Source organism: Sus scrofa, chromosome 3, assembly GCF_000003025.6.
Source record: "Sus scrofa isolate TJ Tabasco breed Duroc chromosome 3, Sscrofa11.1, whole genome shotgun sequence".
Lineage (NCBI taxonomy): Eukaryota > Metazoa > Chordata > Mammalia > Artiodactyla > Suidae > Sus > Sus scrofa.
In genome coordinates this window covers 101,664,773-101,691,804 of record NC_010445.4, presented here as the reverse complement: position 1 = coordinate 101,691,804, position 27,032 = coordinate 101,664,773, and the positions used below count along the sequence as shown (strand labels likewise).

At 43.3% G+C, this 27,032-nt stretch overlaps 1 protein-coding gene and 1 pseudogene across 1 annotated transcript in view; one reads left to right on the top strand and one right to left on the bottom strand.

Moving 5' to 3' along the window:
• LOC100520555 lies at positions 360–2,009 on the bottom strand (annotated as a pseudogene).
• GALM (galactose mutarotase) overlaps positions 8,984–27,032 on the top strand; it is a 65,301-nt gene continuing 47,252 nt past the window's right edge. Inside the window, 3 exon segments of the mRNA NM_214406.1 lie at positions 8,984–9,229; positions 18,998–19,152; positions 26,012–26,218. Of these exon segments, the coding sequence (NP_999571.1) occupies positions 9,040–9,229; positions 18,998–19,152; positions 26,012–26,218 (552 nt within the window). The 5' untranslated portion in view covers positions 8,984–9,039.

The following is a 27,032-nucleotide window of genomic DNA, read 5'->3' as shown; positions in this document are numbered from 1 at the left end:
AAGTGAGGTCTTAGGGCACTGGCTTTAAAAAATATTGTGACCAGTCCAAGTCCAGAGTAAATGAAAATGTGATTCCTTAGAAAGAAACTGCATCTCCCTGTTTTTACTTATACCCTTCAATCAGTATTTTAAAAAATTAATTTTTCCCTTTGTTCTTAATTTTTAAAATTCCTACTCTGCTTTTTTTGTTTGTTTTTGTCTTTTTTTTTTTTGTCTTTTTAAGGCTGCACCTGTGGCATATGGAGGTTCCCAGGCTAGGGGTCCAATCGGAGCTGTAGCCTCCAGCCTACGCCAGAGCCACAGCAACACAGGATCCAAGCTGCGTCTGCGACCTACAGCATAACTCAGCAACACCAGACCCTTATCCACTGAGCGAGGCCAGGGATCAAACACGTGTCCTCATGGATGCTTGTCGGGTTCGTTAACCTCTGAGCCACATCGGGAACTCCAAGACTCCTACTCTACATAAAAGAAATCGCTTCACTACCACACCTGGGGCTCTTCCCACCCTCCTCTGGAGCCTTCACCACTCCTCCCTCTCCATCCTTACCCTGATCACCCCTCCCCTCTGCCCAGCACCTAAGAGCTGGGATCACACCGTGGGTGATGAGCAGTGGTACAGCCTCCCCTGGCCTTCTGTTACCAGGATGTGGCTTTGGAGAAGGCTGCTAGGATGCTTGCAAACAAGACATCAGGGGTCTGGGATGTGTTGATGGCAGAGTGGATGCCCTGTTTACTGTAGTACTCCGCCAGTGGGGTTGTCTGAGTGTGATAGGCCTCCAGGTGGATTTTCAAGGCCTTCTCATTATCATCTGACTGGCGATTCAAGGGTTCCCCAGTGATGTCCTCTTTCATGGGCTCCTTCGTGGAGTTGAACTCCTCGTGGTAGGAATGGCCACTCTTGGGGCGAATCAGTCTTCCTGTGATTCTCTGGATCAGCAGAGAGTCTGAGATGCTGAATTCAGTCACAGAATCAAGCTTCTCTTTCCTCTTCTCCATGAGGTCATCAAGCATTTCTGCCTGCTCACAGTCCAAGGGATGCCACCTGGAAGAAAACCATTTTTGCATGGAGGGGCCTCCAAATTCTTCCCAATGAGCTCCATGACATTTCATTGCTCACCAGTTTCCCAGCATCCATAGTTGACTTCAGCTTTTTTCCCAGCTCTGAGCGAGAAGCTACCATGGCCCTCAGCATGTCCCCAGTGGCCAAATGACAGACACAGAAGTTTTCAGCCAATCTGGGGTGCCTGAGTACCTTTACCAGCCCCAGGCTGCCCCAGCAACACAGCCTGGATGCATTTGGGACCCTCTTGGGTTGGTTCAGCCATGGGCACATTGGGAGCCGTGGCTGCCAATGTCTCTCACTCCTCACCCATGATTTTTGATATAAATTACCTGTTATGAGAAATGGAATCTGAATAAATTTGGAGAGCAAGTCCCTGATCTGCCTTGTCCTGAGACAAGGCAGGGATTAATGTGCTTCAGGCTAGGCTGGATCTGATCTAGCATTCTTTCTAGAATGTTGGTGGCTCTTGCCCTTTGAAAAAGAGCAGGGCAATTGAAAATGTTAAGAAATATTCAAGCAAGATTGCATCAATACCACATTAGTCGAGAGACCAAGATAGACAAAACAAGAATAGAAGTGAGGATGTGGCAACATCTGCTACTGAACCTACTAACAAAATGTTGAAAATTCTTCATGAGACAAGGTATTCTGATGTGTCCAAGTACTCTAAATGCTTGAACTCTCTGCAAGAATCCCCTCTGTATTTATTTTTTATTTCTAACTTCTAACACTAATAATATTAGCTCCATTACTTTTTTTGGTGGGCCCACATTGTTTTTACCTGTCAGCGTCCATTTTCTCTTTGGCAAATAGCATCCAAATTTTCCCTTGAGGAATCACCCCTCCCCACTCTCCCAGTCCATATTGTTGAGTGAGCCTGACTCCACCTTCCAAGTACCAGGTAATTGACTCAAAAGGGCACATGACCAAGTGAGATTCAATACTAGGACTTTTTGTTGTTGTTGTTGTCGTTGTTTTTGCTTTTTAGGTCCCCACCCATGGCATATGGAAGTTCCCAGACTAGGGGTCAAATCAGAGCTATTGCTGCTAGCCTATGCCACAGCCATAGCAATGCAGGATCTGAGCTGCATCTGTCACCTACACACTACAGCTCACTGCCACACCAGATCCTTGACCCACTGAGCAAGGCCAGGGATAGAACCCGCATCCTCATGGATCCTAGGCTGGTTTGTTAACCGCTGAGCCACGACGGGAATTCCAATACTGGGACTTTTATTGAAATTATTGAGAATGTGGAGTTTGGTTTATTTTAAGATTGTTATCATAAGATAATATAAGCCTGGGGATGCTAGAAATTATAGAAAAAGCAATCCTGAAAATAGGGCCAACACAATGGAAAACACAACCAAGAAGAAGAGAAATTTCAAGTCCTACCAACAGTTTTAGCCCCAATCCAGCCATGCCTGAACATGCCTAAACATCTCTAGATGTTCATTTTTCACTATGTTAGCCAATAGATTCCCCTTTTTGGCCTAAGCCAAGCTTGAGTTTGTTTATATATTCCAGAAATAAAAGAGTTCTGACTCTTGAAAGTATTGCTGTCACAAAAGACACCTCTAAGTGGCTATCTAGTCTATATAAAAGCAAAGGGTGTACTCAGGTTAGTTGTGGCTCCAGAATTTCTGTAAATCAGGGCCACAATCAAGTCAAAGAGAATGGATAAGGGGCTTATTTTGAAGATGCTTTATATAATTTTGCTTCAACATCTATTATTCATATCAAAGAATGGGGTAAAGAAAGGATCTCACCCTCCCAGGCCAGTCCCTTGGCACCACCACTGACTCAAACTCAAGAAACGTCAATCAACAATGTTTCCAGAGCATTATGAGGATCTGATCCATATCTGACTATCAGTGCTTATCAGAGGCATTTTGATATAGTGGAAAGTGCTCTGAGTTCAAATCCTAGCTCTACAACTTACCAAGCTAAGTGACCTTGAACTAATGGCCTAAATTTGGAGATACCTAGTTTGTTTTGCAATTTTTTTGTATTTGATATAAATGATATATCTTCATCCTTCTGCAACTGATTTGTTTACTTCTCCCTTAACATTACAATTATGAAATTCATGCTCGAGGCCCTGTGGAGCCCTAGTGCATTCATTTTCCTGTTATGTCATATTCTGTTACATAGATCTACCACAGTATTTCTATACTGATTCACAGTATTTTTCAACTGATGGATGTTAGGTTGTTTCCAAATTTTCATTCTTTTACATACTACTGCTGTAAATATTCTTATGCCTATATGCAAAATATCACCTAGGGAAAAAAATTATCTATGGGATAGAATTGCTGGGTTATGGGCCATTGTTGAGTTATGTGCAATTTGACTTCATTAGATATCGACAAGTTGTTCTCCAGAGTAGTTTTATCAGGTGAGACTTTTGGCTTTATATGAGAGAAGTTTCACAACCTTTCTAGCATTCAGACAGTCTTTAAAAAAAAATATTTTTTAGGAGCTCCTCCTGTGGTGCACCGGGATCAGCAGCATCTTGGAAGTACTAGGACGAGGGTTTGATCCCTGGCCTGGCACAATGGGTTAAAGATCCAGCATTGCCACACCTGTGGCTTATGCGAGACTGCAGCTCATATCTGATCTCTGGCCCAGGAGCTCCATATGCTGTGGGGCAGCCAAAAAATGAAAAAAAAATTTTTTTTAGTGACCTATTAATCTTTTATAAGTACTGAGATACAGCAGTGAAATTTCCTGCTCTCTTGGAGCTTCATTTTCTTGGCAGGAGGCATAACAATGCATTTTATAATGAATATACCATAGGTCCAGAGGGGAAAAGTGCTTTGTTTCCAAGGTCTTTGGGTGCCAAGGACTAACTCTTCTCCTTGGGCCCTTCTTTACCTACAGTATGTGAATACAATGTCCTCTTTAATCCAATGTAACCTAACTCCAGAAACTGATTTTTTTTTAAACTTGTAATTACCATAAAAGTTAGAAGATGAATATTTTTCATTGGTTTAATGTTTTAGAATTTAGTTAGTGCTTTGGAATCCATGTTCTCAGTTGATCACAATAATGGGCAGCATATAAGGAAGTAGTTAAATTCTCCTATTATTGCAGTCAAGCTGCCTGGGATCAAATCTTGGTTTCCTGACTTGATCTTGTTCTTGAACAAGTTACTTAACCTCTCTAAGTCTCCATTTCTGTATCAGATAATAGTGTCTGACTCATAGCTTATCATGGTGCTCAGTAAATTTTTAGAATATTTACTAGCAGTCAATTAATAATTGGATGGCCAATCCTGTGATATTATTCCCGTTTGTTTGTTTTTGTCTTTTGACTTTTCAGGGCCGAACCTGTGGCATATGGAGGTTCCCAGGCTATGGGTCCAATTGGAGCTGTAGCTGCCAGTCTACCCCACAACCATAACAACACGGGATCTGAGCCACATCTGTGACCTACACCACAGCTCACAGCAATGCCGGATCCTTAACCCACTGAGCGAGGCCAGGGATCGAACCTGCAACCTCATAGTTCCTAGTTGGATTCGTTTCTGCTGCGCCATGATGGGAACTCCATTATTCCTATTTTATAGATGAGGAAACTGAGGTTCAGAGTGATGGAACAAACTGCCCAGACAGTAAGTTCTGGTGCCTCTTGAACCCAGATCTTTTGGCACCTGAACCAGTTCACTAAAACATTGTATATATGAATTTATCATTTACTCATTCAATAATTAGTTATTGAGCATCTAAAACTGCCAGTCACTGTGCTTGGTGCTAGGGAATTCTAAAATATTTCCAATATGCCTGACCATCCTTGGGCAGGTCTGAAATAATAGCTGTCTTGAGGCCAGCCCCAGTACTTTGTTTCAGCCAGCATGGACTATGAATTGAATTTTGAAGATTTTGCTGAAGTTTTTATGCAGGATAGAGATGAACACTATATTACATTAGGCTGTAAACATCTTGAAGGCAAGGATATGTTTTATCTACCAACATACAGCCAGCACTTAGCACAGTGCCTGGCATATACTCATTGAATATTTGATAAATGAACAACCTGACCTACAGCTTAATTTTGTTTTGTTTCGCTTTTTGCTTTTTAGGGCTGCACCCACGATGACATATGGCGTTTCCAGGCTAGAGGTCGAATAGGAGCTGTAGCTGCTGGGCTCTGCCATAGCCACAGCAACATCAGGTCCAAGCCACGTCTGTGCCTACGCCACAGCTCATAGCAACTCCGGATCCTTAACCCACTGAGTGAGGCCAGGGATCAAACCTGTGTCCTCATGGATGCCAGTCAGATTTGTTTCCACTGAGCTATAATGGGAACTCCCACATACAGAAAAACTTAATCTATCTTCCTTAACAACTTCTCACTTGTCCCCATAATGCCTTCCCTTCCCCAGCAGCTCTTTCAAAATTATTGATGAAATAGCAATGAATTGAACTATGAAGAATTCTACCTCTGGTGAACTTGATAGCATTCTCCCAGGTACTCTTGGCTTCCAGATACAAGTAGTTTTCATCTGAAACCAAATGTAGTATTATTTGGGTTACAAAAAAATATGTAAGTCAAAATATTGAGCCAGGGAGCTGAGTAAACAGTAATAACAACAAAATGCATTCATGGAAAGATAAGGAATGATCTAAGACAGTGCATACTGAGCATCCAGTGAAGAGAGCTGACAATAAACACTGGAGTTCATAACAATGCAATGAGAAAGAAAATAGGAGAGTGGTAATGTACCAACCTGACCACAGAGAAACTGTTCTAGGTCTCTTTATTGACAGACTATGAGGATTTGGTTTCATTATTATGTATCAGAGAGCTTCCTCCACATAGTATCCAGTCAATAGCTTAAGGCTTTGGAGTCATTTTCATGGGCTTAAGGTCTGATGGATCTCAGGAGCAGCCCACCTGCAGTTTCTGTGTAGAAGGAGGTGGGGCTGAGTGACCAAGAGCCCAGATTTCTCATTCCTAACTCCCCTAACACTAAGCTTTGGGGACTAACCTCTGGTTGAAAAGAAAAATAGACTTTTTTTTTTGTCTCTTTAGGGCCGCACCCGCAGCATAGGGAAGCTCCCAGGCTAGGCCACAGCCACAGCCACAGCAACTTGAGATCCGAGCAGTGTCTGCAACCGACACCACAACTCATGGCAACACTGGATTCTTAACCCACTGAGCAAGGCCAGGGATCAAATCTTTGTCTTCATGGATACTAGTCAGATTTGTTTCCCTTGAGCCACAACAGGAACTCCAAGAAAAATAGACTTTATTCTTTAGCTGTCCACATTGATACTTCACTCTGGTTGAAAGAAAAGGTATCCACTTTAAGTAACTCCTCTTTGACATAAAAATCACAATTCTACTCCCTTTGCCTCATAACCTTACCCTCGCTCCCTATCCCCCAAATAAAAATAAATACCCCTTAAAATCTGACAATGCTTCATTCCCAAGATTACTACCTTGCTTTTAATTCAATTTGAGATGGAGAATATTTCCCTAGATTTAATCTGTTTCTTCTTCTTTTTTTTAAGTGCATGGGTAATCCTTTAAAGTATCACTGTTCAACTAGGAAAATAAGATATTTGGTCAGAAAAATCAAGATTTGGGAGTTCCCATCGTGGTGCAGTTGTTAACGAATCCGACTAGGAGCCATGAGGTTGCAGGTTCGATCCCTGGTGTTGCTCAGTGGGTTAATGATCCAGCATTGCCGTGAGCTGTGGTGTAGGTTGCAGATGTGGCTTGGATCCCACATTGCTGTGGCTCCGGCATGGGCCGGTGGCTACAGCTCTGATTAGACCCCTAGCCTGGGAACCTCCATATGCTGCAGGAGCAGCCCTAGAAAAGGCAAAAAAAAAAAAAAAAAAAAGACAAAAAAGAAAAAGAAAAGAAAAATCGAGATTTGTGTCTGACAGCTGACTTAGCACAAGATAATACTATTTAGGACAATATTCCAAACCCTCCAAAGCCAAAGGAAGATGAAATTAAGAATTGTAGCTCTTAGAGAGACATCATAGTATGTCTCATTTTCTACCAAGCCAAGCTACAAAACACCCACTAGTGACACTTGGCTTTAGCTATCCAAATGCATTTATTTATTCCTGTGACAACTTGAGCTTGGCAGAACACTGAGAACTGGTGGCTGAGAAAGGAAAATTCAGTCTTCCTGCTCAGAAAAATTCTAAGACATCCTTGTAAACACAGCATTGCCAAGAGGGCTTATGTATGAATCAGCCGTAAATGTTAAGTGGGCTGATGAGGGTTGCAGAGTTTATGAGAATTCTGATGAAGCAGCACTAAGAGTGTCTGTCAGTTATTGTACGAGTGTGGTGCAGTCTATAATTTGACTTGTTTAGGTCTTTTTGTTATTATATATTATGCTTCACTGAAGCTTGTTGCAAGCTCTCTTTTTCCTTTGCTATCAGAATTGCCCTGCTTCATGAATGAGAATTGAGGCTTTGTGGCAAGAATGTTAAATATTCCTTCAAACTCCAAATATGGAAAGGGCTGAGAGATGGTTATGTTTTATTAGCATCTGATTCCAGGAACATGATCCCAGTTCTCCTAATTTCCTAGTCATAGATGAATTTTGGTGTTCACCACGGTCTAGTTGGATCCCCTTTAAAGTACCTAGGAACCAGATCAAAGTGATGAGTATGCAGATGGTCAAGTAGAACGTTGTCAGGCTTCCAGAATCTTCCCTGTTCCAAGGCTCAGTACTATCTGGACAGATTTAGCAAAGAAATACATTTACTGTATTTTATCTGACAATATTATTAAGGCCTTTGGTAGCTCTATCTTAGTCCTGTACCATCAGAGGGGGGAAAAAAATCTGAGATTAGTCATCAAAACCTGGAGCAATACTTCTCAAAGTCTGGTCCCAGATAAACTACAGTAGACTAACCTGAGGAATCTGTGAAAAAAGTAGATTACTGAGTTTCACCCTCGACTCACAGAAACAGAAATTCCAGGAATGAACCTGGGGATATGCATTTTTGATGCTTTTGAGGCACATCAAAGCATTAAAGGATTATTTAATGTCTTTCTTCTCCCAGCAGTACATACGCAAAGCCTTTTTCTGCTTGTAGAAAGGAGATAATAAAAGTACAGTATCTGACATTAATGATGTCCTTAATAAATATTCATCCTTAATCCTTTCTTAAAGGAACTTTGGGCTTCAGGAACAAGAGTGGGTGTATAACCAAGGTCCTTTCCCAGTCCCCTGAAGGAAAGAAAGTCAGAGGCCACCTTTGTTCACCTCCATATAAACTAGGCCCTAATCCATCTAGACATGACCCTCTCCGGGCTAGCAGTCAGGAGAGCCTCTGGGCAGTGGCTCCAGCAATACATGTTGAGAGCTGTTTGTGTGGCAAGCAGAATGGATCTTCAGTCAGTGTGCAGAGAAACCTGCAATTATTTACCCCTTCTCTTAATTACTACTGTAATTCTTTCCCTTCTGGATCAAAGAGTTAAAAATCAAAATTCCACACACAACCTCCCACATTTCCACCCCCCTCCCCACTCTTCCTAATTTTAATCTCTGCATTTTCCAGCATTTTATCTGAAAGTCAGTCACGATTAATGAACAGATCACTGCACGTTGAGAACCTTGTGCCAGAAAACGGGGTAGAATCCAGCAGACTCAAGATTTGGGTTTAGAAAGACTACAGGCCCCAACATGCAAGTTCCCCTTTCAAAGACTACCATTCCCAACATGCAGTGCAGTCAGGGTTAGCAAAGGAAAAGAACTGGCTGGAAATTCCCAGCTTAGTAGGAAATTTTGCCTTGGTGCCACCCTCAGGCAAAGGAATGATTTCGAAAGGCCCCGGAGGATATTTTTCGCAGAAGTGGTCACTCCCTAAATCCCGGCAAGGAAGGGGAGGAGTCTGATCCCTGTCCCTCCCCTTCTCCAGTAAACTTCTGCCGCTCTAGGTTTGGCGGCGGGAGTTCGAGGGACCTGGAGCAACTACACACCCCAAGCTTTCCTAATGGTTTCAGTTACAAGATCCGTGTTTGGAGACCTCCCCTCGGGGGCAGGGACGGTGGAAAAGTTCCAGCTGCAATCAGACCAGCTGAGAGTGGACATCATCTCCTGGGGCTGCACCATCACGGCCCTGGAGGTCAAAGACAGGCAGGGCAGAGCCTCAGACGTGGTGCTTGGCTTTGCTGAATTGAAAGGTGGGTTGGATTCCGCCCCGGGCTGCGGAGGGGCCCCAGGCCCATCCGTTAACACCGCCTCACACTGGAGACTCGCGCTGCAGGGATGCGGGGCCGAAGGGAAGTACTGAGGAGTGCTTGGATCTGACTCACTCACTGTGTTGCGATCTAATGTTTGGAAAAAACGAACTGCTGTAGGACTTGGTCTCTGGTTGTACATTCAGGCCTTTGTCTTAATTTTTAGAAAGTCAGTTGAGGGTAAAATAAAACTGCAGCAACTCTGGAATGATCTTTGAACTGCTTGATCTCTGAGGGTGAGAGGAAAGTGCAGGCCGGAGGGGGTGTGGCTCCCAGTTCTTCCCTTGTGCCCTTTTTGAAGAAGGAAAAAAATTAAAAGACATGCGTCTTCTACTTCCTTCTTGTTTAGATTCTCTTCGAGGTCTGGTGGTTTCAGAAATGCTCCATAACATAAGCTCAGCAGGTGCAAACAGCTTATCTGCTTTCGTCTGTGGGTACAGTGTCCCGCACCCCTTGGCTGATCAATACCCATATTGTCAAGAAAAGAGTCTCTTTGTAACTGGGATGGATTTTATTTTGTGGGAATCTGTAGGCAATTAAAAAATGTGTTAATTCATTCAGACACTGTTGAATCAGTTATCTGATCAGCGAGAAAGACAAGGTCCCCACCCTCATGGAAATTGCAATTTATTTTTTAATTTTTTTTTCTTTTTTTTTTTTAGGGCTGCACCTGAGGCATATGGAGATTCCCAGGCTAGGAGTCGAATCGGAGCTACAGCTATGCCACAGCCACAGCCATGCCAGATCCAAGCTGAGCCTGTGACCTACATGACAGCTCATGGCAACGCCAGATCCTTAACCCACTGAGCAAGGCCAGGGATCAAACCTGAAACTTCATGGTTCCTAGTTGCATTCGTTTCCATTGCACCACGATAGGAACTCCAGAACTTGCAATTTAGATGTGGAGATAGACCTTAGCCAAAAAATTGCACAAATAAATAGTTACAACTGCACTTTGATCAGGGCAAAGGAAAATGGGCATAGTGCTTGCTATTTCTTGGCACACCTGAGTAGCTAGACAGAAAAGGAGGTCTGAAAGTTGGCAAAAGGCAAATGCTTGAGAATTAATTCTCTGCTCCTTGGTAGGGGCTTGGACAAAATTTGTAAGAGAGGAGGTTTGGGGTTTTCCTTCAGGTGTCTGGTTCTTTAGATATGTAACATGGCTCATGGTTGGAGATCAACAGAAAATTGAGAGTATTGGTTTTCCCTTAAGAGACTGAAATTGGCTTCCTATTTCCTTAACAAAATATATCACGAGTATTCCTGAGGATTCTATTCCTTGCCCTCTGGTTGATTGTCTTTTTTTTTTTTTTTTTGTCTTTTTTTGTCTTTTGTTGTTGTTATTGTTGCTATTTTTTGGGCCGCTCCCGCGGCATATGGAGGTTCCCAGGCTAGGGGTTGAATCGGAGCTGTAGCCTCTGGCCTACGCCAGAGCCACAGCAACGCTGGATCCGAGCCGCGTCTGCAACCTACACCACAGCTCACAGCAACGCTGGATCCTTAACCCACTGAGCAAGGGCAGGGACCGAACCCGCAACCTCATGGTTCCTAGTCGGATTCGTTAACCACTGCGCCACGACGGGAACTCCTGGTTGATTTCTTTAACTGCTTTGGAGCCTCCACAACTTGGCTTGGAGAAGATAACATAACCTTCAGCAGAATTTCTTTTGTAATTTCAGCAAGTTTATTAGAGGACACTCACTAGTAGGAAGCTGCAGGGGCTGGGAAAAATCAGCTTTACTTCCCCTTGCTCTCCACATCCCCTTCAGGTGTTCATATCTTCTGTCTTCAGAGTCAGAAGGCAAGAGAGTTGACAAGTGACAAAAGAGTCTTTTTTTTTTTTCGTCCCGTGCCTGTGGCACGTGGAAGTTTCCCTGGGCCAGGGATTGAACCTGTGCCACAGCAGCAACCCTGACCACTGCAGTAATAATGCTGGATCCTTAACCCACTGCGCCATAAGAGAACTCCAAAAGAGGATTCTTTAGAATCATTTTTTGCTGAGTCACCTCTCTCTGTTAGAAGCATAACCATCTGCTAAGGCCAAAACAGAATCACAAAGAGATAACTTGACCAGTATAAAATTGCCCAGTGGAGTTGAAGGAGAATTGGAGAGAGAACCTAGAATTTCTGAGCCAGTAGAGCATTGGCGATGATAAGCTTTGAGCAACTGACTTATCAGCATATTAACTACCTCCCCCATATGTTACACACACACATTCATACACACACTTCCTAATCATTTTATTCCTTTTTTTTTTTTTTTTTTTTGGGTCTCTTTAAGGCCGCACAGGTGGCATGTGGAGGTTCCGAGGCTAGGAGTCAAATCTGAGCTACAGCTTCCTGCCACAGCCACAGCCACAGCAACTCAGGATCTGAGTGGTGTCTGCGACCACAGATCACAGCCAAAATGGGATCTTTAACCCACTGAGTGAAGCCAGGGATCCAACCCACATTCTCATGGATCCTAGTCAGGCTGTTAACCGCTGAGCCACGAGGGGAACTCCCAACTCATTTTAATTCTCTTTTTTTTTTTTTTTTTTTGTCTTTTGTCTTTTTGTTGTTGTTGTTGCTATTTTTTGGGCCGCTCCCGGGGCATATGGAGGTTCCCAGGCTAGGGGTTGAATCGGAGCTGTAGCCACCGGCCTACGCCAGAGCCACAGCAATGCGGGATCCAAGCCGCGTCTGCAACCTACACCACAGCTCACGGCAACGCCGGATCCTTAACCCACTGAGCAAGGGCAGGGACCGAACCCGCAACCTCATGGTTCCTAGTCGGATTCGTTAACCACTGCACCATGACGGGAACTCCTCATTTTAATTCTGATTTAAGAGTCACATAGATCTTTTTAAAATTAAACTATACCTGATTTCGCAATTAAAGTATAGCTATTCACAAGCATAGCTGATTCTCCATTATGGTGTATCCCAGGAGATTGAATATAATTCCCTGTGCTATACAGTAGGACCTCATTGCTTATCCATTCTAAATGTAATTGCATCTACTAACCCAAACTCCCAGTCCATCCTATTCCCTCCTCCCTCCCCCTTGGCGACCGCAAGTCTCTTCTCTTGTCTGTGAGTCTATTTCTGTTTTTTGTTTATTTGTTTGTTTTTTATGGCTGCAACTGTGGCATATTGAAGTTCCCGGGCCACCTCTACTGCAGCTGGGGCAATGCCATATCCTTTTAATCCACAGTGCTGGGCCGGGGATTGAACCCACGCATCCACAGCCACCCCCTACAGTTAGATTCCTAACCCATTACCACAGCAGGGAATCCCTCTTTCTGTTTTGCAGATGGATTCATTTGTCATGTTTTATATCGTCATATGAATCTTCTTTTTGGAATTCATATGAATCATGTGCCATGATGACATGGCACCTGGGAAGCACCAGTTTCTTTTTTTTTTTTTTTTTAATTTAATTGGAATATAGTTGACTTACAAAGTTACTTGTACAGCAAAGCAAGTCAGTTATACATATACATATATCCATTCCTTTTGGATTCTTTTCCTATATGTTATTACACAGTATTGAGTAAAGTTCCCTGTGTATACAGTAGGTCCTTGTTATCCATCTATTTTATATATGGTAGTGTGTATATATCAATCCCAACTCCCCACCACCACATTTCCCCTTTGGTAAACATAAATTTGGTTTCACAATCTTTGAGTCTGTTCCTGTTTTGTAAATTCTATTGTATCATTTCTATTAGATTCTACATATTAATGATATTATATGATATGTCTTTCTCTGTCTGACTTACTTCTCTTCACCTTATTTCCACGTCCATCCGTGTTGCTTCAAATGGCATTATTTCATGCTTTTTTATGACTAAGTAATATTCCATTGTATATATGTACCGCATTGTCTTTATCCAGTCTTCTGTTAATGGGCATTTAGATGTTGCTTTCATGTCTTGGCTATTGTAGATAGTGCTACGTTGAACATAGGGGTGCATGTATCTTTTCAAATTATGGTTTTCTCTGGATATATGCCCAAGAGTGGGATTGCTAAGGTCATATGGTAGTTCTATATTTAGTTTTTTTTTTTTTTTTTTTTTTCGTCATTTCTTGGGCCGCTTCCTGCAGCATATGGAGGTTCCCAGGCTAGGGGTTGAATTGGAGCTGTAGCCACTGGCCTACACCAGAACCACAGCAACGCTGGATCCGAGCCGCGTCTGCAACCTACACCACAGCTCATGGCAACGCCAGATCCTTAACACACTGAGCAAGCCCAGGGATCGAACCCACAACCTCATGGTTCCTAGTCAGATTCGTTAACCACTGAGCCACTACGGGAACTCGTATATTTAGTTTTTTAAGAAACTTCCATACTGTTCTCCATAGTGGTTGTGCAGCACCGGTTTCTTATTAGGCATACAAGTGCTAATTTTGTGAGGGCATTAATACAGTTGTCTCTGTGAGTCTATAAGTCTTGTGGGAGCCTAAGTGAAAGAAAATATTATCCCCAAATGTTCTTAATAGGGAGAGAAAAAAAAATAGATCCCCTCAGATTACAATGGTCTAGCTTGTATTGATGGTATTGCTCTCCATGTCATGAACCTCTCTTGAGAAAGTTGAATAGCATTTTCTTGCTGGGATGCATCACCGGCGCCATTAAATGCCAGGTCAAATCAAAACATCTAAAATATCCTAGGTGCTAGATTAAGACAGACATTTTCAATCCTATGCTATAATTTAGATAATTTAATTATTTTAAAAGGAGCACAAGCTGTTTTCAAAAGAGAAAAAAGCCTTCAGAATATCAAATAAAGGCTTTTCTTTTTCTTTCTTTCTTTTTTTTCCCCCCGCTTTTTAGGGTTGCACTTGTGGCATATGGAGGTTCCCAGGCTAGGAGTCAAATCAGAGCTGTAGCTGCTGGCCACAGCAACACCAGATCCAAGCTGTATCTTGGATCCAGCGTTGCTGTGAGCTGTGATATAGGTCGAAGACAGCTCGGGATCCTGCATTGCTGTGGCTCTGGTGTAGGCCAGTGGCTACAGCTCCAATTCAACCCCTAGCCTGGGAACCTCCATATGCTGCAGGAAGCGGCCCTAGAAAAAGGCAAAAAGACAAAAGAAAAAAAAAAAAAGACTTCATATGTGTCACTACAGGAAGCATAATTGTCTCAATCAGAATAGTGTGAAATAGTGGTCTGCTACTTTTTTGATCAGTTCTAATCTATTAAAGCCCACGTTGGATAACTGAATCACCTTGTTGACAGCAGAAATTATCACAACATTGTAAATCAACTATACTTCAATGAAACGTTCAAAAATGAAAAAGTAAACAAATAAAACCCATGTTAAGTAGTTCCTACTGTGGAACAGTGAGTTAAGGATCTGGCCTTGTTTCTGAGGCAGCACAGTTTCAATCACTGGCCCAGGAACTTGCATGTGCCATGGGTATGGCCATAAAAAAAAAAGAAAAGAAAACATGTTACGAAATTGGTGACAGAAATTGTCTTTAAGAAGGACTCTGGGCAGTTGGGGTACAAGGATAGGAAGGAGGCTTAATTTTCACTGTATAGTCTTTTAAAATGTCTGAATATGTAAGTATTATATAAACAAACTGAGGTAAATAATTTAAAGCAATTAGATGACAGAGTAAGGGGTTATCTTAATATTACCATGCCCCAAAGAAGTTATGAGCCACGGGGAAGAGCTAAACATGGATAATCCCATGAGACATGGTCCTTTTGTAATTGCCAGGTTAGATGTGAATGGTCTCCAATTTCCCAGATAGATTATATAAACTACTTGGATGATGGCCGTGACTAGAAGTCAGAATGGTTCAATTTCTCCCTGGGAAAATGAGATCGGTAGAATTCTGAAGAGGCAAATCATATGATCTCTTAATTATAGGCTACAAAAATCAGTAGTGCCTCCTGTGAGATTTTTTCTGCCATTTTTTGTACTGAAAATACAAAAAAATGACAGAATATTTCTAATGTTTTCTTTCTTTTTTCTTTTTGTCTTTTGTCCTTTTAGGGCCACACCTGCGGCACATGGAAGTTCCCAGGCTAGGGGTCTAATTGGAGCTGTTGCTGCCGGCCTACACCATAGCTCACAGCAACGCTGGATCCTTAACCCACTGAGCAAGGCCGGGGATTGAACCCGCAAGGGATCGAACCCGCAACCTCATGGTTCCTAGTCAGATTAGTTTCTGCTGCGCCGTGACGGGAACTCCTTTTTTTTTTTTTTTTTTTTTTTTTTTTTTTTTTTTGTCTTTTTTGCTATTTCTTTGGGCCGCTCCCTCAGCATATGGAGGTTCCCAGGCTAGGGGTCGAATTGGAGCTGTAGCCACTGGCCTACACCAGCGCCACAGCAACGCGGGATCCGAGCCGCGTCTGCAACCTACACCACAGCTCACGGCAACTCCGGATCGTCAACCCACTGAGCAAGGGCAGGGACCGAACCCGCAACCTCATGGTTCCTAGTCAGATTTGTTAACCACTGCGCCACGACGGGACCGGGAACTCCTTTTTTAATGTTTTTTCATCTGCTTGTTCCACCTGCAATCATTATGACTTCTTTCAAAACCCGTGATGAGAATATTTGCTTATAAACCCCAGGTATAAATAACCTACCTATACAATCAATGTGATTCCTTCCCCTTCATCTGCCGCCAGCTACCACCAACGCCCAGCTATTACTGCCCATGAGAGCCATTATGGAAAGATTAGAAAAAAATAAACTTAGTGCTTTTAGAAAACTTGAGTTATAGGAAAGGGTGGAAGGAAAAGTGAAGAGTTTAGGGGCTGCAGTTTAATATTACAGATGCCCAAGAGTGTCCTTTTAGGAGCATTGAGGATTCCTAGTATGTTTTTTTTTTTTTATTCTATCTTTTTTTATGGCCACATGCACCTGTGGCATATGGAAGTTTCCAGACTAGGGGTCAATTGTGGTAACGTTGGATCCTTAACCCACTGAGCAAAGCCAGGGATCAAACCCGCATCCTCATGGATACTAGTTGGGTTCTTAACCTTCTGAGCCACAATGGGAATGCATATTTTTATTTTTATTTTTGGCCGCATCCACAGCATGCAGAAGTTCCCAGGCCAGGGGTTAAACCCATGCCACAGCAGTGATAGTGGAAGATCCTTAACCTGCTGAGCCACCAGGGAACTCCTTTTTATTTTTTTCTTCTTTTTGAGGACTCCTAGTTTAAATCTCTGCTTTGTCCCTTAAAGTTGTGTGACCTTGAGCAAGTTATTAACCTCTCTAGACCTGTTTCATCACCTGAAACAAATGGGCAAAGATTAAACATGCTGTTGGCTGTGAAGGCATCTGACTATAGTGAACAACTAATAATTTTAATCTCCTCTCCCTCCTTTGCCCCCAAATATCTTCCCTCATACCCTTTGACCTTTTAATTTCACTTTGTTAACACTACAAAAAATGGCATGGATATTCATGTCCCCATATTCATCTGGGACAACCAGCAGCCACTTAAAAATATATAAAATGTTTGGAATGCTTAAAGTGCTTGTCAGTTAAACTTGTGTTTGTTTTCCTCGAAAAGCAAAAAGAAAGTCATTCAAGGTATGGAGGTTTTGACTGAGAATTGTGGGCAATTTTATTTGAGACTTTATGGCACTCTTGCTAAAATCTGAGCTGTCTAAGGTGGGTGTCACAACTGGGCCCCTTGGGATGTTAGAGGAGTGGGAAGGGCCATACCCTGTGGTTAAGCATTTATATATATGTATGACTGGGTCACTTTTGCTATACGGCAGAAATTGGCACAACATTGTAAATCAACTATAATCAAGAGAAAAGTTACAAAACAGTATGTATAGTTTCATTCTCTTTATGTAGATTGTATATATGCTTGTGTATTTGTTTGTGCTTATATGTAGTTAATTTAAAAAACAAAAACAAGCAATTGGAAGGGTATATCCCAAACTCTTCCCAGTGATTATCACTGGGAAGGAGAGGAGTTGAGACGTGAAGGGGAGGGCTTCCATGTTTTATTCTTTATTAAAGTTACCAGATTTAGCAAATAAAAATACAGGACACCCAATTAAATTTGAGTTTCAGATAAACAATGAATATGTTTTATGTGTATGTCATGTATGATAATATGGACATACTTATGCTAAAAATTATTCACTATCTGAAACTCAGATTTAACTGGGAATCCTGTGTTTCCTCTGAAAAGCCTACTATCTCTCCCTCTCTCTCTCTTTTTTTTTTTTTTTTTTTGCTTTTTTGGGCCACACCTATAGCATATGGAGGTTCCCAGGCTAGGGGTCAAATCAGAGCTACAGCTGCTGGCCTATGCCACAGCGACACCAGATCTGTGCCACATCTGTGACCTATGCCACAGCAACGCCAGATCCTTAGCCTACTGAGTGAGGTCAGGGCTTGAACCCGCATCCTCATGTTTGCTAGTCAGATTCGTTTCCACGAAGCCACGACAGGAATTCCTGGAAAGCCTACTCTTTATACTTGTGTACTTAATGCTCATAATGGGATATTTTCATGCACTAATTTTATGTTTTGTTTTTGTTTTTTGCTTTTTAGGGCCATACCCGCAGCATATGGAGGTTCCCAGACCAGGGGTCAAATTGGAGCTACAGCAGCCGGCCACAGCCTCAGCCACACCAGATCTGAGCCTCGTCTGTGATCTACACCACAGCTCATGGCAACGCCGGAGCCTTAACCCACTGAGCGAGGCCAGGGATCAAACCCATAACCTCATGGTTCCTAGTCGGATTTGTTTCTGCTGCGCCATGATGGGAACGCCACTAGTTGTATGTTTTTTTAAAAATCAAAAGAAAAAGAAGCATAAGATAGTCTCTTTTCAAGATCACACAAAATATAATTTTTAGTTAAGAAAATTGACCTCAAAGCAGATTACAAAGCATCATGTATGTGTGAAGACTCCAGTTTTATATAGTAAGAAAAACACAGGAGTTCCCGTCGTGGCGCAGTGGTTAACGAATCCGCCTAGGAACCAAGAGGTTGAGGGTTCGGTCCCTGCCCTTGCTCAGTGGGTTGACGATCCGGCGTTGCTGTGAGCTGTGGTGTAGGTTGCAGCTCGGATCTCACGTTGCTGTAGCTCTGGAGTAGGCCGGAGGCTATAGCTCCGATCTGACCCCTAGTCTGGGAATCTCCATATGCCGCGGGAGCGGCCCAAGAAATAGCAAAAAGACAAAAAAAAAAAAAAAAAAAGAAAGAAAACGAAAAACACATGCAGAGTTCCCAACTGCGGCACAGTGGGTTAATGATCCGGCTTGTCTCTGTGGAGGTGCTGGTTCAATCTCCTGCCTGATGCAGTGGGTTAAGGATCCGACGTTGCTGCAGCTGTTGTGTAGGTCACAGCTCTGGCTCAGATTTGATTCCTGGCCTGGGAACTGCCACGTGCGCAGGGGCAGCCATGGTGTCGGGGTGGGGTGAAGCACATACACACATATACTAAAAGATGGAAGGATGGACATAAGAATATTAGCAGTCATTTTACCCTAGTGATGACATCAGGATGATTTAAGTTTCTTCTCTGTGTTTTAGAATGTTCTTTTAAATGTTCCTAAAGAACATGACTTGCTTTTGGAAGGGGAAAAGGTCATGTGCAAAACACCATTTTTCCTTGCCTCCTTGCCATTGTGGGTATGCCCAAGTTGTTAGTCCCTGCAGTTTCCCTCAGAAGAAGTGGTGTCCTCATCTTTGCTTTGAAGTTTTATAAAACAGTCATCCCATGTCCTTGCAGAGTACCTCCAAAAACATCCCTACTTTGGAGCAGTGGTTGGCAGAGTGGCAAACCGAATTGCCAAAGGAACATTCACATTGGATGGGAAGGAGTATAAGCTGGCCATCAACAACGGGCCCAACAGCCTGCATGGAGGAGTCAGAGGATTTGATAAGGTGAGTCAGAGGCATTGGACAGAGTCCTCACCTGGCACACTTCACTAAGTACCTCGAAGCACACCTTCTATTTTCTAGGCACAATCCTAGGCCCTAGAGCAAATGTATGGTAAGGTTATAGAGGAAAAAAGCTGCTCCTGTGGTTTGGAGAAGCAGATGTCCTGGCTCTATTCCAGAACCCATCCTTTTCTAGCTCATCTGACTGTAATAAGCAGGGGAGCCCCAAGTGAAAGGACGACAGCACTTGACTTAGAAAAAGCAGGGTACGCCTTTCTCACAGTTTTGGGATCAGAGAGTTAGGTTGCCCTTAGGCACAGAAAAGTGGGTTAAAAATAATACCCACCACTTGCTGCTCAAGGCATTTGCATGTACTGTTTCCCACTCTTACTGGAACCCTTTATTATCACCAAGTGAGAAATCTGAGGCTCTGAAAGACCACCCAACTCCTAAGTTGGAATGCCTGACCCAAAGCCCTCATTCCTGTACTACAACTGCTGGTGTCCTCCATGGCTGCCGTAGGTGCCCACAGACCAGTACACGCCTTGTATCCGTCTATGAGCCCCCTTCTCACATCCAGGCCTACCCTTCCCCTGAAGCGCCTCGTGCTTCCAAATCACTTCAGAATCTCTCCAGTTCCCCCTTTCCATGTTAAAACTCCATTCCCCAGGTGAATCCCTAGAAAACAGCTTCTAGAGAACAAATAGAAAAAAATAGCTTCTTCCTGAGGTAGGAATGTCTGGCCTCCTGATTCCTAGCTGGGTGGGGATCTGCAGGGTAATCCCAGTAACTCTTGTACTTGTCTAATTTCTGAGAGATATTTTGGTACTTAGCTAGCCTTTAAATTATACCACCCAGGTAATTTCCTAGAGAAGAGCCAGAGAAGACAGGAACATGTATGGCTGTTAAGAAGCAGAATTTTGGGAGTTCCCATTGTGGTTTAGCGGTAACAAATCTGGTAACAAATCCAACTAGTATTCCATGAGGACACGGTTTCAATCCCTGGCCTCCCTTGGTAGGTTAAAGATACAGTGTTGCTGTGGGCTGTGGTGTAGGTCGCAGGCACAGCTTGGATCCCACATTGCTATGGCTGTGGTTGTGGCTGGCAGCTTTAGCTCTGATTCGATGCCTAGCCTGGGAACTTCTGTGTGCCTTGTGGGTACAGACCTTAAAAAAAAAAAAATCACAATTTCTTCTTTTCTGCCTCTTATCACTGCCTGTCCTGTTGAAGGAAGTTGGTTACTCTCTGTTTCCCGTGCCCTACCAGCTTCCTGTCTGCGGCTTAGAGCCAGACTTCCCAGTATTCCCTTTTCCTCTGTGATGGGACTCCTCATGCCTGGAAGGCATGAAGGCAGAGGGTAGCCTTTCTCCTGGCAAAATTAGGACAGAGGTTCTCTGGAATATGTCAGGTCCATGGATAGACCCCAGCCAGAGGAAGTTAGGCCCAGCTCTGTTTGGCCAGGGGTCTTCAGAGGAGCTTCAGCACCTTGTTTTAACTTGGTCCTGCTGCCTCTGGTCCACTGTTGTATTTTGTGTGGTGTTGCTTAATGGGTATGCCCCGTAAGAAGAAACATAGCAAGACAGTAAGGATACATGTCCTTCAATGCAGTGTGTCTGCTGGGCCGCTTCTTTGTTTTTTTTTTTTTTTTTGTCTTTTTGCCATTTCTTGGGCCGCTCCCGCGGCACATGGAGGTTCCCAGGCTAGGGGTCTTTTCGGAGCTGTAGCTGCCAGCCCACGCCAGAGCCACAGCAACGCGGGATCCGAGCCGCATCTGCGACCTACACCACAGCTCACGGCAACACCGGATCGTTAACCCACTGAGCAAAGGCAGGGATCGAACCTGCAACCCCATGGTTCCTAGTCAGATTCGTTAACCACTGCGCCACGACGGGAACTCCTGGGCCGCTTCTTTGAATGCTGGAACATAATAGGATGGGGATCCACTCCAGCAGAATGAGAGCCAGACACACAAGTAACAGTTATAGGCAACAAGCCCCATGATACGGATGCTGAGGGTATGCTATAGGAACTGGGTATGGACAAACTAATAGCAACTACGGAGGCAGAATTTGAACTGCCCTTGAAAAAAAGAACACTTCATTTAGTAATTGGATGCTGGAGAGAATGTCTGTGTAACAGCCTGTAGAGGGGTGGGGAAATAACTGGAATATAATTATGGAGCTATTGAGAGTTTTTGGGTACTAGGGGTTTGTTTCTGTTTTTATTTTGTTTGTTTGGCTGCATCTGAGGCATGCAGAAGTTCCTGAGCCAGGGATTGAACCTGCAGCGCCGCAGCAGTGACAACACCGGACCCTTAACCCGCTGAGCCACCAGGGAACTACAGGGCACTGGGTTTTCATGTAGCAACATGAGCAGTATCACATGAACTTTATTTTGGGTTGTATTTGATCTCAACAACTACTGAATGATTACTAATTTGAAAGTACATGTTTTTCTATTTATAAAAACATTTTTTTTTAAAGATGAAATTTTCAGCACTTTTTTTTAAAAGATGCAATTTGAGTAAACTGACAGGACTAGAATTGTAAGGAGATCTTGAGATGCAAATTTGGAAATTTTCAGGAAATTTGGAAATTACAAGGTCAGAGAAATCCTCACATGAATAGCAATTATACTTTCCACAGAATTATTCGTACCTGATAAAATTGATTTATACAAAATCTTTCCGTTGTATCCTTCCTCTGAAGGAGAAAAACTAGGTTGCAAATGAAGACTATTTTATTTCAAATATTTTATTCCTAAATTTTCCATTTAGGGGATTTCTTTTTCTTTTCCTTTTTTTTCTTTTTTTTTTTTTTTTGCTTTTTAGGGCTGCACCCACGGCCTATAGAGGTTCCCAGGCCAGGGGTCAAATTGGAGCTACAGCTGCCGGCCACAGCCTCAGCCACACCAGATCTGAGCCTTGTCTGTGACCTATACACAGCTCATGGCAATGCCAGATCCTTAACCCACTGAGCAAGGCCCAGGGATCGAACCTGCAACCTCATTTTTCCTAGTTGGATTCGTTTCCGCTGTGCCATGATGGGAACGCCTCTTTCTCTTTTTTAAATCACACACATACCAGGCTTTATATTTTAAGTGTCTTAAAAGTTCAATATTTCCGGGAGATAATTAGGGTGTAAAATTAATTTTTTAATAAGGTCAGTGAATTTGTTTCAAATACCAGCTGCTTTCACTATAGGTGAAGGCAGAGACCTCTGTTCCCACTGGGCTTCCCTTCCTGGCAAATGCAGTCAGTGAGAGAGAGCCAGACCACGCAGGAGTAGATGGGCAGAGCCTGGGCTCGTGGGCTGTTCTTGTGGCCTACAGAAGTTATGATCTCCCAACTCTATTTATTTATTTATATTTTTATTTTGTCTTTTTTGGAGGGGGGGCAGTACCTGTGGCATGTGGAGGTTCCCAGGCTAGGGGTCGAATCGGAGCTGTAGCTGCCACCCTATGCCACAGGTACAGCAACACCAGTTCCGAGCCATTGGCTGTGCGCATGGCATGCAGGAGGTCCTGAGCCAGGGACTGAACTCTTGCCATGGCAGTGACCCATGCCACAGCAGTGACAATGCTGAATCTTTTCATTTTTTTATTTTTTGTCTTTTTAGGGGTGCACCTGCGCATCTGGAAGTTCCCAGATTAGGGGTGGAATTGGAGCTGTAGCTGCTAGGCTGCACCACAGCCACAGCAACACTGGATTCAAGCTGAGTCTGTGACCTACACTGCAGCTCATGGCAATGCTGGACCCTTGACCTATTGAGCAAGGCCAGGGATCGAACCTTCGTCCTCTTGGTTGCTAGTCAGATTCGTTTCCACTGAGCCATGAGGGGACCTCCCCAACTCTATTCAGAATGATAGTGTTTGGCCTCAACTCTGCTATTGAAAATGAAGACTGGAATACAACATTCACTGAAAGTAAGATGGGGGATAGTATAGACTGTCAGGCTACATTTGAAACCCAGCTCTGTCACTAATTACATATATGACTTTAAACACGATTTTTTTTTCCCCTTTAAACAGTTGCATGAAATGTGAAAGGGTTCTACTCCATCCCCTGGAATGTGGGAGGTGGAAGTGGGCAAGTTAACTGCGCTGACCTCAATTTTCTCATCTGCAAAATTGGAGTAATTGTATTAGCTGGAGCCATGTGAAATTGCCAGTATTTAACAGTTTTGACCTACAAAGATGGTAATTTCATTTGGTTCAACCACATCCTTACCTTATAAAATGATTTGTGTAAAGCACCAGGTCAGTGGCTGGTGAGTACCCAACAAATAGAGGTCTCATGTCTGCAAAGGATCCCTTTGCTAGTGACCCCAGAGCACCCTGCAGGAACTGGGGGGCCACCTCATCCTCTGATGGCATAGAATAAGGGAGCAGGCTCAGGATTAGACCACTTGATTCAAATCCACTGTCTTACTAGCTGTGTGACCTGAGACAAGCGATTTATTCTTTCTGAGCCTCCACTTTCTCATCTTTAAATGAGGGTAATGGCACTACTTTAAGTCAGCCCTGAGACAGATAATATAGCGTCTGCGAGTTTCTAGCAAAGTGCCTGGACTCATAATGGGCACTCAATAAATGTTGATTTTCCTTCCTCAAGTGTAATTTTGAAGCCTCTAAAGCAGAGTAGAGAGAAACTGCTGTTAATCCAAGATTCTTTTTTTTTTTTTTTTTTTTTTTGTCTTTTTGCTATTTCTTGGGCTGCTCCCGCGGCATATGGAGGTTCCCAAGCTAGTGGTCTAACCGGAGCTGTAGCCTCCGGCCTACTCCAGAGCCACAGCAACGCGGGATCCGAGCCGCGTCTGCAACCTACACCACAGCTCACGGCAACGCCGGATCGTTAACCCACTGAGCAAGGGCAGGGACCGAACCCACAATCTCATGGTTCCTAGTCGGATTCGTTAACCACTGCGCCACGACGGGAACTCCTGGGACTGATTTTTTAAGATTATTTTTTAAAATTATATTCGCAGATATTGCTGTGTGACATTTATCTGAATGGGAAGCCGTGATAAAATATATATATCAGAGTTCCTTGAGGGCCTAGCAGTTAGAATCAGCGTTGTCAGAGTTCCCATCATGGTTCAGCGGTAACAAACCTGACAGTATCCATAAGGACTTGGGTTTGATCCCTGGCCCCGATCAGTGGGTTAAGGATCCGGCATTGCCGTGAACTGTGGTATAGGTCACAGACTTGGCTAGAATCCAGCATTGCTGTGGCTGTGATGTAGCCCAGTGGCTACAGCTCCAATTCTACCCTTAGTCTGGGAACTTCCATATGTAGCAGGTGTGACCCTAAAAAGACAAAAAATAAAAAAAATGAAAAGATTCACCATTGTCACTGCTGTGGCATGGGTCACTGCCATGGCAAGAGTTCAATCCCTGGCTCAGGACCTCCTGCATGCCATGGGCACAGCCAATTATCTATCTATCTATCTATCTATCTATCTATCTATCTATCTATCTATCTACCTACCTACCTACCTAAGAAGGTGAAGAAAATATAGTAGACACATGTATAAATTTAGAACGAAAGAGTATGGGGAATGTGAATAGGTAAAGGAAAAAAAATTTTCTCTCAAAAGCCACTTTCTGTATAAAAGAAAATTTTAGAATAATTAAAATCTGGAGTTCCCATTGTGGCTCAGTGGTTAGCGAACCCAACTAGTAACCATGAGGTTACGGGTTTGATCTCTGGCCTTTCTCAGTGGGTTAAGGACCCAGCGTTGCCGTGAGCTGTGGTGTAGGTTGCAGATGCAGCCCAGATCCTGAGTTGCTGTGGCTGCGGCTGGTGGCTACAGCTCTGATTCGACCCCTATCCTGGGAACCTCCATATGCTATGGGTGCGGCCCATGAAAGACAAAAAAAAAAAAAAAAAAAAAAAAAAAAAAAGAATTAAAATCCAAGCTATTATTCAAACATCTTAAAGATTAGATAACCATTTCTCTTCCTAGAATAAGTCGTCTTTAAGTACATATTTAAAAATTTTTTGGAGTTCCCATTGTGACTCAGTGGGGAAAGAAGCCAACTACTATCCATGAGGATGCGTGTTCAATCCCTGGCCTTGCTCAGTGGATTAAGGATCTATCTGGTAGGAGCTGTGGTGTATGTTGCAGACATGGCACGGATCCTGAGTTGCTGTGGCTATGGCATAGGCCGGCTGCTGCAGCTCCAATTAAACCCTAGCCTGGGAAATTCTCTATGCTGCATGTGTGGCCCTAAAAAGCAAAAGAAATAAAATAGTTTCAAGAGTACTACATGGTGATTCACAATTTTTAAAGGTTATACTAAATTTAAAGTTATTATAAAATATTGGAGCTCCCATCGTGGCGCAGTGGTTAACAAATCCGACTAGAAACCATGAGTTTGCAGGTTTGATCCCTGGCCTTGCTTAGTGGATTAAGGATCCCGCATTACCTTGAGCTGTGGTGTAGCTCGCAGACTCGGCTCGGATCCTGTGTTGCTGTGGCTCTGGTGTATGCCGGCGGCAACAGCTCCGATTGGACCCCTAGCCTGGGAACCTCCATATGCTGCGGGAGCGGCCCAAGAAAAGGCAAAAAGACAAAAAAAAAAAAAAGATAAAATAAAATATTGGCTATCTTCCCCATGCTGTACAATATATCCCTGTAGTTTATGTATTTTATGTATAGTAGCTTGTACCTTTAATATAACCCTACCCCTATGATAACCCCACTGGTAGCCACTAATTTGTTCTCTATATGAGTCTGTTTCTGTTTTGTTATATTCACTAGTTTATTTTTCACATTCCAAGTTGTTTCTAAATATTGAAATGTGGCATTTAGCTTGGGCTTGGAGTGACTAAACAACTTTGAAAACACTTTCTTCCAGGTCCTCTGGACCCCTCGGGTGCTGTCAAATGGCATCGAGTTCTCGAGGGTCAGTCCAGATGGTGAGGAAGGCTACCCTGGAGAGTTAAAAGTCTGGGTGACATACACGCTGGATGGTGGGGAGCTCGTGGTCAACTATCGAGCACAGGCCAGTCAGACCACCCCAGTCAATCTGACCAACCACTCTTATTTCAACCTGGCGGGCCAGGTAGGTGAACTTGCCTCTGCTTACCTGCTATAGTGTAAAGTGTCATTTTCTCTTTTCCCCTGCAATGCGCTTTGCGGAATGACCTGGGCAAGAGGCTGGAGAAACTCAGTATGGAATTACTCTGGCAATGGGGTCACCCCTGTGATGAGGAAAGTCCCCAGCAAAGCTTCTGGCTCATAGTAGGTGTTCAACAAATGGAAGTTATAGGAAAATGAGTAAAATGTGCTGCCTCATGTGAACAGACAAGTCACTGGCTATTTTAAGAACTCCCTCTCATCTCACATAAATATGCTTATGTTTTCTTCCTCTATTCCACTCCTACCTGCTCCAAAAAATTACTTCCAATTAGGGCACTTTCCACCCTTGGATCCCCAAAAATGTGCTTAGCCCAGCTCCTTTAGATATGCTGCCAGTATTTGTCTTGCTCACATTGTACAGCCCACCCTGAGAATGGTGTGGAGACAGTGACAGCCCCTCTTAGGTAATTCCCTCTAAACTACCTCATTCCCTCCTAATGGTAGTATTTCAGCTGTTTGAGGAAGCTGTTACATGAGACAGAATCAAAAGCTTAGCTAAACTCTGTAGCTTCTGTCTCTGACTTCCTCTTCATCTGAAGAGTTTGTCATTGTTCAATACACCAGAATCACTTTGGCATCATTTCCTACCACAAGATGAAGTTCACAGCCAACTAGTAATATCTTGCACTTTTACACTTTTTAGGTGTTTGCTGATGATCTGCTGATTTTTTTCCAGGATCTTTTCAAATAGCATGAGTTAATTGGTTCTTACATCATTTCCAAAGTTCTTCCTTTGA